General features: G+C 44.7%; 1 protein-coding gene across 1 annotated transcript; it reads left to right on the forward strand.

Annotated features, from left to right (window-relative positions):
* Window positions 1–563: 563 nt before the first annotated feature.
* Window positions 564–6,089, forward strand: ACOT6 (acyl-CoA thioesterase 6). The gene is made up of 3 exons (XM_032624604.1): window positions 564–1,435; window positions 3,400–3,602; window positions 5,433–6,089. Exons 1-3 carry the CDS (start codon window positions 979–981, stop codon window positions 6,036–6,038), a joined length of 1,266 nt encoding a protein of 421 aa, XP_032480495.1. The 5' UTR covers window positions 564–978; the 3' UTR covers window positions 6,039–6,089.
* The last annotated feature ends 6,435 nt before the right edge of the window (window positions 6,090–12,524 follow it).

A 12,524-nucleotide genomic window follows, 5' to 3' on the forward strand; every position in this document is an offset into this window, starting at 1 on the left:
CAGCGGCCATGGCTCACGGGCCCAGCCGCTCCGCGGCACGTGGGATCTTCCCGGACCGGGGCACGAACTCGTGTTCCCTGCATCGGCAGGCAGACTCTCAACCACTGTGCCACCAGGGAAGCCCTGGAATATTTATAAATGGAATATTTCCTGCCATATCAATAAACAAAGGATGTCACAGTCATCAACGATTGCAACCCTCCAACGTAAGCCGGTGAGCCCTGAGGAAACTCAGGGCTGAAAAGAATACCTGCCATCTAGCAGCCATCAGACTGCAGCCACTTCCTGCAATGAGCCCTGAGGAAACTCAGGATGTGAAAATACAGGGTACTGGCCCCAGATAGCTGAGGTGCATATCAAAGGAACGATTTCAGTGAGCCCAGACTCTTGCATCTTCCCATACATAGAAAAGCACTAAATTCCTTAACTTGAGATATCTGGTTTTCTTTAATTAACAATAATCTTTTGACTTCCCGACTACCTTCCCTTGGTTGCAAAACTCATATATCCTAGCTCCTGCCCCCCCCCGCCTCCTTGGAGCAGTTTCTCAGAGTTATCTGAAATGCTGTCTCCAGGGCTGCAGTCCTCATTTTGCCCCAAATAAAAATTAACTCACAACTCTTCACGCTGTGCATTTTTTAAAGTCAACAATACTCAAACTTCTTGGAACTGCCCGGTATCTTTCCCAATCCTTTAGCTGTCAGCAATCTTTGTACTTCTATTTCGACACTCGCCATATTGGACCGCAGGATTAATAATTACCATAAAACTCTTATTTTAGCAGATACTCTTCCAGGCAGGCAGTAGTGGACTGCACAAACTCCAGGAGACCTCACAAAGCGGTTTAGCAAGTGTCCCTTCGGCCGCCCAACGGGAGTAGCGCAAACGTTCCAATTGCGACTGCCTCCCAGGGAGGTGGAGAGACGCCAGGCCCTGCCCTTGACTCCGCCGGGCCGCCCCTTCTCTGCTGGGATCCAGATGGCGGCGACGGTGACGCTGGAGCCTGCGGGCCGCTGCCGCTGGGACGAGCCCGTGCACATCGCCGTGCGCGGCCTGGCCCCGGGGCAGCCGGTCACGCTGCGCGCGTCCCTGCGCGACGAGAAGGACGAGCTCTTCCGAGCCCACGCGCGCTACTGCGCCGACGCCCACGGCCAGCTGGACCTGGAGCGCGCTCCCGCGCTGGGCGGCAGCTTCACAGGGCTCGAGCCCATGGGGCTCCTCTGGGCTTTAGAGCCCGAGAAGCCCTTGATGCGGCTGGTGAAGCGGGACGTGCAAACGCCCTTCGCCGTGGAGCTGGAGGTGCTCCACGGCCACGACCCGGAAGCCGGAGGGCTCCTGGGCCAGGCGGTGCACGAGCGCGACTTCCTGGCGCCGGGGGTGCGGCGCGAGCCCGTGCGCGTGGGCCGGGTGCGCGCCACGCTCTTCCTGCCGCCAGGTGAGCAGCCCACTTCCCAGGCTGTTGTGGAAAGCCAGCTAGAGTCCTGAGACCCTGGGCGGCCCCTTGCCTGGCTAGGGAACCCCGTGGTTGTGGAACTTCCCTAAATTCGTCCCCAAGCTCCAAAGTCTATCATGAATTCTGGGTAGAAGTTTCTCCTTTAAATTTCAGGACACTTGCTGGAGGTACTGCCATTCCCTTAGCTATATGCTAAAAGTTCATTCAGAGTACTCAAAAAGTGTATGCTGCTATGTGCCAGCCATGCAGCTGTGTCTCAGATACTAATATTAGGCAGTGACTTCTGCTGGTGTGCAGGAGTGATTTTGGTCTTCTTTCACATCAAACTTCAAAGGAAACTAAAACCCAGAGATAGAGGCAGTGCCCCATAATACTAAAAAACAAACAAAAAACTCCCTGAAGGTCCCCTCCCCCATAATAAACAGTCTGTCAGTGTTTCTCAACCTGGGATGATTCTCTCCCACTCCAGGGGCATTTGGTAATATCTGGAGACATTTCTGATTGTCACAATTGGAGAGGGTGCTGTTGGCATCTAGTGGGTAGGTGCTAAACATCCACAATCCACAGGACAGCCCCACAACAAAGAAATATCTTACTCAAAATGTCTATAGTGCTAAGGTTGAGAAACCCTAGTCTAAGTAAAAACAAGGTGCTTGGTAGGTAAAAGCGGCCTGTAAACAAGACAACTGACCCGCCCCTTCCAACCAAATTCCTGACTGAAACCCCTGCTATACAGAAATGCTGGAGTTGCCACTGCTCACAGAATTGCTAAACTGAATTCTGTGATTATTCTCCAAAACAGGAGGCCCTGCTTTATTCTTACAGCTCTTCAGCAATTCACAGCCTTAACTAGCACTGCCCACTCAACTGTGAACTCCTGGGTCTGGAATTGGGACTTATACATCTCCATATCTCTGTATGCCTAGAGGCTTACACAGGGATATCATAAGAGCTCAATAAATCATACTGACTGATTCAATAAGAATCTCCTAAAAACTTTAATTTTTAAAAAAATATTTCAAAAAAAAATCTTTCACTGCCCAGTTGTGATATTTCAATCAAGTCAGTTGTTAACTATTTTAGTATCTACTCTGTGGCCCATTTAAAATTTATTGTTTTCTGACTCAAAGTCTTTTTGTAAATAATGCAGAAAAGTTCAATTATTTAATAAATATGTGTTAAATCAAGGACTATGCTACATACAGTAGCTAGCAAATTCAGACATGGGCCTCACTGTACCTACTGCCTAATAGAGGATACCGGCAGCTATACTTGGATCTGTGAGTGTGGTAAGTGCTATGATAAGGGAGGTACAGGCCCAGGGTGCTGGTGGGAACATATAAAAGGCTATGTAATTCAACTCAGCCTTGGAGGGCATCTGGGAAGTCTTCCAGGAAGGGAGATCTAAACTTAGATTTGAAGATTGATGAGCCAACCAGTTCAGAAATGGTGGAGAGGGGAGGAGAATAGTATACACCATTTTCAGGGCCAAAGAGAGCATAGCACATTTAGGAATGGCGTTCTTTAAGGCTGGAGCAGAGGGTGTAAAGGAGGTGGGGAGTATATTCTAATAATCCCCTGTATATGTAGAGCGCTTTACAGCTGTCTAAGCATTCTCAGTTTTGGGGGGGGTGGTTTGAGGAAAATTTGGTGGAAAATGTACATTTCATCTTATGTTATTTCTAATTTGGTTTATATTATCGTTGTTGTTTTTTGCAAATATATGAAAAATTATGGAGAAAATAAGGCATTTTGTTCCCCCTCCCTTCTCCCCAAAGTTTATTAAAAAAAAAAAAAAAGACAAAGTAAAAAGAGTCCTTTTCCACCAAACTCCCACCCACAGCCTTCCTTGCTTTAAAAACTTCTCTTTGCTGACTGCCAAAATCTGAAACCCAAGAATGTCTTTTGAGTGTCTAAAACTCCTTATGATTTGTGGTGCTCTCCAGACACAGGACCATTCCCTGGAATCCTCGATCTTTTTGGAAGTGGTGGTGGCCTTTGTGAATACAGGGCCAGCCTCCTGGCTGGACATGGTTTTGCTGTGCTCGCTCTGGCTTATTTCAGATTTGAAGACCTCCCTAAATATTTGAATAACGTGTGCCTGGAGTACTTTGAAGAAGCTGTGGACTTCATGCTGCAACATCCAAAGGTGGGTTCTGGTGCTCACCTGAATGCAGAGGAGAGGGGGTAGAGCAGGCACAGGGCTGGATCCAAAAGCTCTACCAGGACACCCAGGGCTGGAAATATGCCATGAGACACAAAGGCTCCTTCAAAAGTTGTTAGGATTATTATTTTCATTTCTGCCCATCTCTCTCCAATCCCTTAAGACTCAACTGTTTAGTTCCCTGTAGTTCTTGACCAGAATTCAAAGAGCTAGACTAATAAGTTACTAACCTTAAGTTCTGGTTCTGTGTCTACCACCAAGTGGCATTATAATCCTGAATAAGGCAGTTTACCTCTCTGGAATTCAGTTTTTTTCATTTGTAAGAGTAAGGTAGGGACTTCCCCGGTAGTCCAGTGGTTAAGACTCCGCGCTTCTGCTGCAAGGGATGGGGGTTTGATCCCTGGTTGGGGAACTAAGATCCTGCATGCTGTGCAGCACGGCCCAAAAAGAAAAAAAAAATTAATGTAAATGTATAGAGAAGAAAGTTTGACTGTAAAGAGATTTTTGAGACAATTGGTGACATTTGAATAGGGGTTGTGTATTCGATGATATGAAAGAACCATTAATTTTGTTAAGTGTGTTAATGGTATTGTGGTTTTGTAGAGAAAGTTCTTATATGAGACTGGAAAAATTAATTAAAACATTTTGGTATGATTATCAATGGAATACATAGTCTTTGCTACTATCTAGACTTAGAGAAACCCAAACATTCTAATGTTAAGGAGTAAGATTTACTGCAAGGCCTAACTCTGTTAGAACTCAGGGACTGGTCTCAATAGAGCTGCTAAAACCTAGATGATCATGAACTGTGATGACTGGTTTATTTATGGGATATAAGCCCCCAGGAACAAGAAGAGACCAATATATACTATCAGTTCTGCCCTTAGACCTAGGCAAGAGGGGCTTCTGCTCTGGACCTTTTGTTTTAGATGACCACTCTCTGGCCTTCCTTTGGCTGCATCCCTGACCACAGGGTGCAGAGTTTGAGGGGCCAAGGGAATGTGTCTACCTGGAACCCATGTGCCCCTCACACCATGCCCTTTGGATCTGGAACCCCACAATTATCTTCCAACCAGCTTTGATCCTGCTTCCAAGTCCTATGCCTCTTCTTTGGGTCCATTAATGTGAATACACCTAGGCCTTAAACATATAGGCTGGGGTGTCCAAACGCATGTGTGAGAGGGCCCTTATGGTACATAATGGAGCCAGGCAGGGATGGGAAGAGAAAGAGAGTTGGCCAAGGACCAGGGACTAGGGCCAGGGGCTGGCACTCCCCCCATGCCATGTTCTAGTACAGAACTCCAGGAAGTTCCAAGATATAAAATTTGAACCTGACCTTATAAGTTGTTATGGAGGTATATTTATCAAGGTAGCAGAAAAGAATATATTTTATTTAATTTTCAAATATTTATAACTTTTAAATATTTAGGTATAGGGTATATGGGCCTCTGTGTGTACTCTTGACCTAGTCACCATAAATGTTAGTGGAGGGCCTGCGTACCAGGAAGTTAATTGATTTGTTTGGGACTTCCATGTCAGCCCAGTGGTTAAGATTCTGTGCTCCCAATGGAGGGGACACAGGTTCAATCCCTGGTCAGGGAACTAAGATCCTGCATGCCGTGCCAGTGCAGCCAAAAAAAAAAAAATTGATTTGCTTATTAGAAGATACGTTTGAACTTTGTGGATTGTTGCATAAGAGAGGAAAGCAAATGACATTTGAGAAAGCTGCCTAGACAATGTAAAATCACAGTTTAAGTTCTCCATTTATGAATTCTAGACTTGTTCTCTCTCTCTTTCTTTCTCTCTTTTCATCAGGTGAAAGGCCCTAGTGTTGGGCTTCTTGGCTTCTCCAAAGGAGGTGACCTGTGTCTCTCAATGGCCTCTTTCTTGAAGGGCATCACAGCTACTGCAGTTATTAATGCCTGTGTGGCCAACACAATAGCTCCTCTGCATTACAAGGATATGATTATTCCTAATCTCAGCAGTGACCCAGGAAAATATAAAATCACTGAGTCAGGCCTTTTGAATTTGGTGGATATTTGGAACGACCCACTGGAGAAACCCAACCACCAAAGTCTTATTCCATTGGAAAAGGCCCAGGGACCCTTCCTGTTTATCGTTGGCATGGATGATCATAACTGGAAGAGTGAATTCTATGCTCAGATAGCCTCTGAACGGCTACAAGCCCATGGGAAAGACAGACCCCAGATAATCTACTACCCAGGAACTGGCCATTGTATCGATCCGCCTTATTTTCCTCTTTGTAGAGCCTCTGTGCATGCAGTTTTGGACCAACCAATATTCTATGGAGGTGAGCCAAAGGCTCACTCAAGGGCACAGGTAGATGCCTGGCAGCAAATCCAAACTTTCTTCCATAAACACCTCAATGGTAAAAAATCTGTCAAGCCCAGCAAGTTGTAACATTGTAATCATAGACCATATACTGTTAATAAAAATCCTAGTCATACAACATGTATTAGGTTTTCCAGAGAACCTAGGAACCTTTTTGTAACAAAGCAGCCATCTCAGCTTCATTGTCAGGTCCTACTGGATTCTGAGCCTTAGCAACACTACTCTCTTCACCGCTGGGTCCATCCCTTTCTCCCCTGAGCTTTTCCCAGTGTATAGGCTTAACTCTGATCTTATCTGTGGGACCAATCTTAACCTTAAGCAGGAAAAATGTAAGAAGTGCCTGCCCAAGTCTCAACTGCTGGCCTAGATTTGGCCTGTGTTCTGGTTCTGAGGACTGAGCTTTTGTACCGCTGAGAGTCCCATATACTCTCTGGGTCCTAACTGACCATGTCTGAACCTTGGGAACCTGCGCACTTGAGCCCCTTAAGGAGTGGACTCTGCTTCATTCTTGTTTCTGAACCCCACTTTGAAGATTGGGGGCATTGACATACTTAGTATCCTAAGCTTTGCTTTTATTTTATGAATGAGGCCCTAGACTTCGATTTCTTCCTTACTGATAAAGTATCCTTTACAAATTTTGAATTTAAAATTCAAAGGATACTTTACAAAGTAAAATTGAATCCTTTACCAAAAAAATTGCTGTAAGCAAAACAGTTTATTGATATATACTGTTGATATACTTCCTCTGTATTTACCGTCTGAATTCTCAATCTCGGTACTTGGCTACCTAGAGGAATGCCTTGATGCCAGTAGATTTTCAGGACTTAATCTTTGGATGTCAGGTTATACCTGACAAATTAGACTTCCTCCTGGTACCATCGGTTCCTATTACCTTCCTACTGGGAAGGACTGGGATCAGTCTATCTTAATCCATTGCCTTACACTGGGCACTATCTAGAGTCATGAGACCAGAGCAGAGGGTCTTCCCTGAGCGCAAGAATATTTTTCTGAGACTCATCACTTGGCTTGCTGGGCACATACTGTCTTTCACCAATTTGAGTCTATTCAAGCAAATGCCCATTAGATCTTAATCTAGTGAGAAGGGTTCCTTACTTAATTTTGACCAATTGTTAAAAATCCGTGTTGAGTGTGTTTATTCACTATGAGTATAATTTTCTGTGATTTGAATCCTTAGAGCCTGTGCTTTAACTCACTCTGAGGTGATCCTGCTACTCTAGAGATGCCTTTGGGATGGGGTATCATAGAAAGAAGTTATAAGGAAAATGGCTGGGAGGGTGAGAGAAGTGAGGGGTGGAAAGGTAACACCAGAAGCTTAAGCATGAGGGTGATGACTAAACGTATCTGTGTACTAAAGCACTAGGTGTAAGGATGGCCCTACATCCTAATTTCTTCCTTACTAATAAAGTAGCCTTGGAATGCCCTATACTGACTAAGATATTTGGTCACTTTCCCCTCAGAGTTGATTATATATGGCCCCCTGTCTCTAAGATTTGAAAAAGAATTTCAGGTTGTTACAAAGCTACCTAAAATATGGTAAATGTGAATTAAAAGGGAGAAACAGAAAAGGTATCCATGAAATGGAGCCAGAAATGAGGCCAATACAATATGAGGCCTATATACTTGCCTTGATTGGGCCACTTGTTCAGTCATTTGTTTTCTAGTGGTTTATGCAGAGAAGGAAACCTAATCAGTTACACAAAATTTACAGCCTTCATAAAATAAAATCAAAGCTTAGAAATCATTTTCTCCCAAAGGCTGTCTTACTAAGAAACATTAAATGATGTAAAGGGTAGTACCCTCAAGGTTGCCTCTACAGTAGATATAAATCCCAGGCTCCATCGCTTACTGTGTGACCTTGGGTAAGTTATTAACCTCTCTAAGCCTCGATTTCCTCATCTATAAAGTGGGGATAATTATAGTGATAATAATAGAAACTACTTCATTGGGCTGTTGTGATTAAATTAGGTCATCCAAGTAAAGCATGTAACATATTTAAACTCTCAAATATTAGCTCTTATTATTTCAGATGAGGAAATTGAGACCCAGGAGGGTTAAGAAATATATCTGGTTGATGAGAGAACTGGGCCAGTCCAACTCCAAAGTCCATGGCCTTCATTAACCATTTGGCTCTACAGCCTTCCAACCTGAGGAGATAAGCTCAAACAGTGCAGAGCTGACTGGTGAGGATTACTTAGCTGGAAAGTCAAGGATAAGTTAGGGTCCCATAATGGAGGCTCCATAAGCCAAATTGGAGAGTTCAGATTTATGTATTTATTTTGGAAACCACCATTTTATTGAGCTCTCCTCACACGCAGAGACCTATTCCAGCAGTCTTTTTGCCACAGGCATCACAGACACAGGGGTGTGACCAGCGCGCCCCCCACTGCCCACTATTTGACCCACCCATGAGAGGGAGATGGAGAGTTTAGACTTAAAATAAGAAATAAGGAACCATTTTTTAACATACTGATTTTTGTTTTTCAATGACAGTCAGTAATTTTTCCTTGATGCTTAGTGGCTCAAAGAAGTTGAAGGCCAAAAGAAACTTAGTTGGAGACACTTAAAAACAACAACAGCAACAAAAAACAAATCAAGGGCTTCCCTGGTGGCGCAGTGGTTGAGAATCTGCCTGCCAATGCAGGGGACACGGGTTCGAGCCCTGGTCTGGGAAGATCCCACGTGCCGCGGAGCAACTAGGCCCGTGCGCCACAACTACTGAGCCTGCGTGTCTGGAGCTTGTGCTCCGCAACAGAGGCCGCGACAGTGAGATGCCCGCGCACCGCGATGAAGAGTGGCCTCTGCTCGCCGCAACTAAAGAAAGCCCATGCACAGAAACAAAGACCCAACACAGCCAAAAAAAAAAAAAAAAAAAGTTGGATCATATATTCAAAAACAAAAAATCAGAAAATATAACCAAATTCAGCCCATTGTTCTGCTTTTGTTTGTACACCTAATGCCCTTGAATGTACTTCCATCAGGATGAGAAAGGCCAATGAACCATTTTGAAAGCAAATATTGATACATGTTTTTGTCAACCACTGATCCTTTAAGAAATATTTGTATAAACCTGTTACAATTTTCAGCAAACTGAAAACCACAAACACTTCTTAATTCTTTCAGAGTATCATGGTTAAGCTATCGTGTACATTCATTTTAAATGGTCTTTGCACGCTGGAAAGATCAAAGCTTGTGGGAAGCATTCTGTTTTTTTCAGGTGGTACATGCAGAGATGCACAACATCCAATATTTATGGCCACTATAATGATGGATGTGGGTGGCAGAAGTCAAAATTATTTGAGTTAGGGACTTCCCTGGTGGTGCAGTGGTTAAGAATCCCCCTGCTAGTGCAGGAGACACAGGTTCAAGCCCTGGTCTGGGAAGATCCCACATGCCACGGAGCAACTAAGCCCGTGAGCCACAACTACTGAGCCCACATGCTGCAACTACTGAAGCCCGCATGCCTAGAGCCTGTGCTCCACAACAAGAGAAGCCACTGCGATGAGAAGCCCACACACCACAACGAAGAGTAGCCCCGGCTCGCCGCAACTAGAGAAAGTGCTCGTGAAGCAACGAAGACCCAACGCAGCCATAAATAAATAAATTTATTTTTTAAAAAATTACTTGAGTTGTTTTCTAAAACTGGGAGTCAGCCATGTATTCTCCAAAGACAGAGAGACTTTAAACAAGTACTTTTCAAAAAGACAGGGTTGTTGATCCAGTAACCATGTGCTTTCAGTGGCAAATATTTTCCATCCATAAATCAGAATACATGATAATTACAATCTTATTTATGGGGTAAGAGGGATAAGATATATATCTGAAAATGAGATTGTTCCAAAGGGAATTCAGGATTACATATCCACACATCTTACTTGACATAGCAGTTTAATAGAATGGTTTTACCTGGGTTAATTAACCTCATTTTACATGTACATTTTAAGATAGAATTCTATACTGGAAAACAAATTTTAAATTACATATATAAGTACATTCTTCATTGTAAAAGATTCAAGTAATACAGATAAAATTTAAAAACCTCTTAACTCATTACTCAATCGCAGTCTTCTCCCAGAGGTATTTACTGTTACCAACTTGAAGTGTAGCCTTCCAGAATCATTTTGTATACATGGACAGTTTTATTTTGTGAGTTCTACGCCTTTTTCTTTTAAAAAACAAACAAACCATAAATGTCATATATAATGTAAGTTTTTTTCCCTGCATGTAAAAATATACATTTTTAATAATTATGCCAGGCCACAGGACAATATAGATTATTTCCACAGTGTATATACATCTGTACTCTGCCTCATCTGAAACGTTTAAACTTTAATCTCGACAGTCTTTTTTTCTTTTTTAACAGTCTTTATTAATCCAGGCAAAAATAACCTCAAGCAAGAAAAGGAATTTGGCGGGAGCCTAGGACATGTAGCCTCCAACTAAGTTTAGGGAACAGTGTCCCCTAATGGCCAGAGAGGGATTTTAGAGAAGGCGACCAGAGGCATTTTGTCAGAAATCATTAATTTCTCATTCTCGACACGTCGAAGGGTAGGCTAGGTATAAGCTCCTGACACTTCCGGACGGTCCCACTTCGGGATCTCCAAAAGCACAACCGACCCCCGGGCCCTCCCTAAGTCGCCCCTTTCTGCAGCTCTTTACTGAGTGACACCCCAGGAACCAGTCCAGGTCCTCTTGAGACCCGGCCTGCTTTTTTCCCCTCCGGGCCACGCCCCTCCGGGCCCAGCCCCTCCTGCTGCACTCCAGCCGGCCCCGCCCCTGCTCCCGGCCCCGCCCCGCCTACTGAGTCCTGTTCCCCTTGCGCCAAAGCCACGTCTGTGTGCCTGCGCTCAAAGCCGCAAAGATTCCCGCCCAGTGACTGGCGGCTCAGGCCGTGCTCCGAACTCCCGGGACTCCCGTCCAGCTTCGGAAGTCTGTGTCCACATCATCCCTTTCCTCCCAAAAGGCCGCGACCCTGGCCGTCAAGCGCAAGACTGGACTAATCAATAAGCTCCTGGGTATTAAAGTGGAAGGCTTAGGCTCCAGGGAGCGGGGCCCTTTGGGGTTCAGTGATCGAGGCCGCCTCTTCCTCTCGCCTGCCGACAATGAGGCGGACGGCCGTGGGGCGGGAGGTGTTGAACCCGTCCAGGGACCGATCTCCGAGCTCTGGGCGGCGACTTCAGGGGCGTGGAGCCCATGGGGCTCCTGGGGAGCCTAACGCCGGCCGGCTCGGAGGATGTCTCCTCTGCAGGATGCCGAGGGGAGTGATGAAAACCCCCTCAAAGTGGAGGTGACCGTCCACCACGCGCCGTGTCGGCTGGCGGTGCAGCTGAGCCCGGCGCCCGCCTCCGCCCAGGTGCAGCACAGTTCTCTCCGCGCCGAGCTCGGCAGCGAGCTGGCCGCCTGCGCGGCTTCCTGCTGCCCCCTGGTGCGTGAGGCCTTTAATGCAGAGAGCCTTGCAGTGGATTTAGGGACTGGACTTAAACGGGCTTGCTTTGCTAGTTAATTTGTCGTCTGAGAATAACGCGAGTGTCTTTTTTTTTTAAACACATGATATCGTTTATTCTGGAAGCATTTCCCCCTAAAAAGGCACAGTGTTTTAAAGAAAATTAGCTGTTCATAGGCACTTGTATTTCAATAATCTGGTGAAGTTTTGCATGGTTTTCCATCACATGAGAGTTATTTCTCTGAAGTGCCAATTATGTTATTCAATAAGATACTATTTTTTTAAATTTAATTTTATTTATTTTTTATACAGCAAGTTCTTATTAGTTATCCATTTTATACATATTACTATATATATGTCAGCCCCAATCTCCCAATTCATCACACCACCCCCCCACGCCCACCCCATGCCTCTTTCCCCCTTTGGTGTCATATGTTTGTTCTCTACATCTGTGTCTCAGTTTCTGCCCTGCAAACCGGTTCATCTATACCATTTTTCTAGGTTCCACATATATGCGTTAATATACGATATTTGTTTTTCTCTTTCTGACTTACTTCACTCTGTATGACAGTCTATAGATTCATCCACGTCTCTACAAGTGACCCAATTTTGTTCCTTTTTATGGCTGAGTAATATTCCATTGTATATATGTACCACATCTTCTTTAGCTATTCGTCTGTCGATGGGCATTTAGGTTGCTTCCATGTCCTGGCTATTGTAAGTAGTGCTGCAATGAACAATGGGGTGCATGTGTCTTTTTGAATTATGGTTTTCTCTGGCTATATGCCCAGTAGTGGTATTGCCAGGTCATAAGGTAATTCTATTTTTAGTTTTTTAAGGAACCTCCATACTGTTCTCCATAGTGGCTGTATCAATTTACGTTCACACCAACAGTGCAAGAGGGTTCCCTTTTCTCCACACCCTCTCCAACATTTGTTGTTTGTAGATTTTCTGATGGTGCCCGTTCTAACTGGTGTGAGGTGATACCTCATTATAGTTTTGATTTGTATTTCTCTAATAATCAGTGATGTTGAGCAGCTTTTCATGTGCTTCTTGGCCATCTGTATGTCTTCTTTGGAAAAATGTCTATTTAG

This window comes from Phocoena sinus, chromosome 2, assembly GCF_008692025.1.
Source record: "Phocoena sinus isolate mPhoSin1 chromosome 2, mPhoSin1.pri, whole genome shotgun sequence".
Taxonomy (NCBI): domain Eukaryota; kingdom Metazoa; phylum Chordata; class Mammalia; order Artiodactyla; family Phocoenidae; genus Phocoena; species Phocoena sinus.

What these genes read in the sequence shown, in the direction of transcription:
- ACOT6 (XM_032624604.1), top strand. Translation starts at nt 979, where the DNA reads ATGGCGGCGACGGTGACGCTGGAGCCTGCGGGCCGCTGCCGCTGGGAC. An exon ending in CACGCTCTTCCTGCCGCCAG is followed by an intron (nt 1,436 to 3,399) that starts GTGAGCAGCCCA and finishes GGTGCTCTCCAG; the next exon opens with ACACAGGACCATTCCCTGGA. An exon ending in TCATGCTGCAACATCCAAAG is followed by an intron (nt 3,603 to 5,432) that starts GTGGGTTCTGGT and finishes TCTTTTCATCAG; the next exon opens with GTGAAAGGCCCTAGTGTTGG.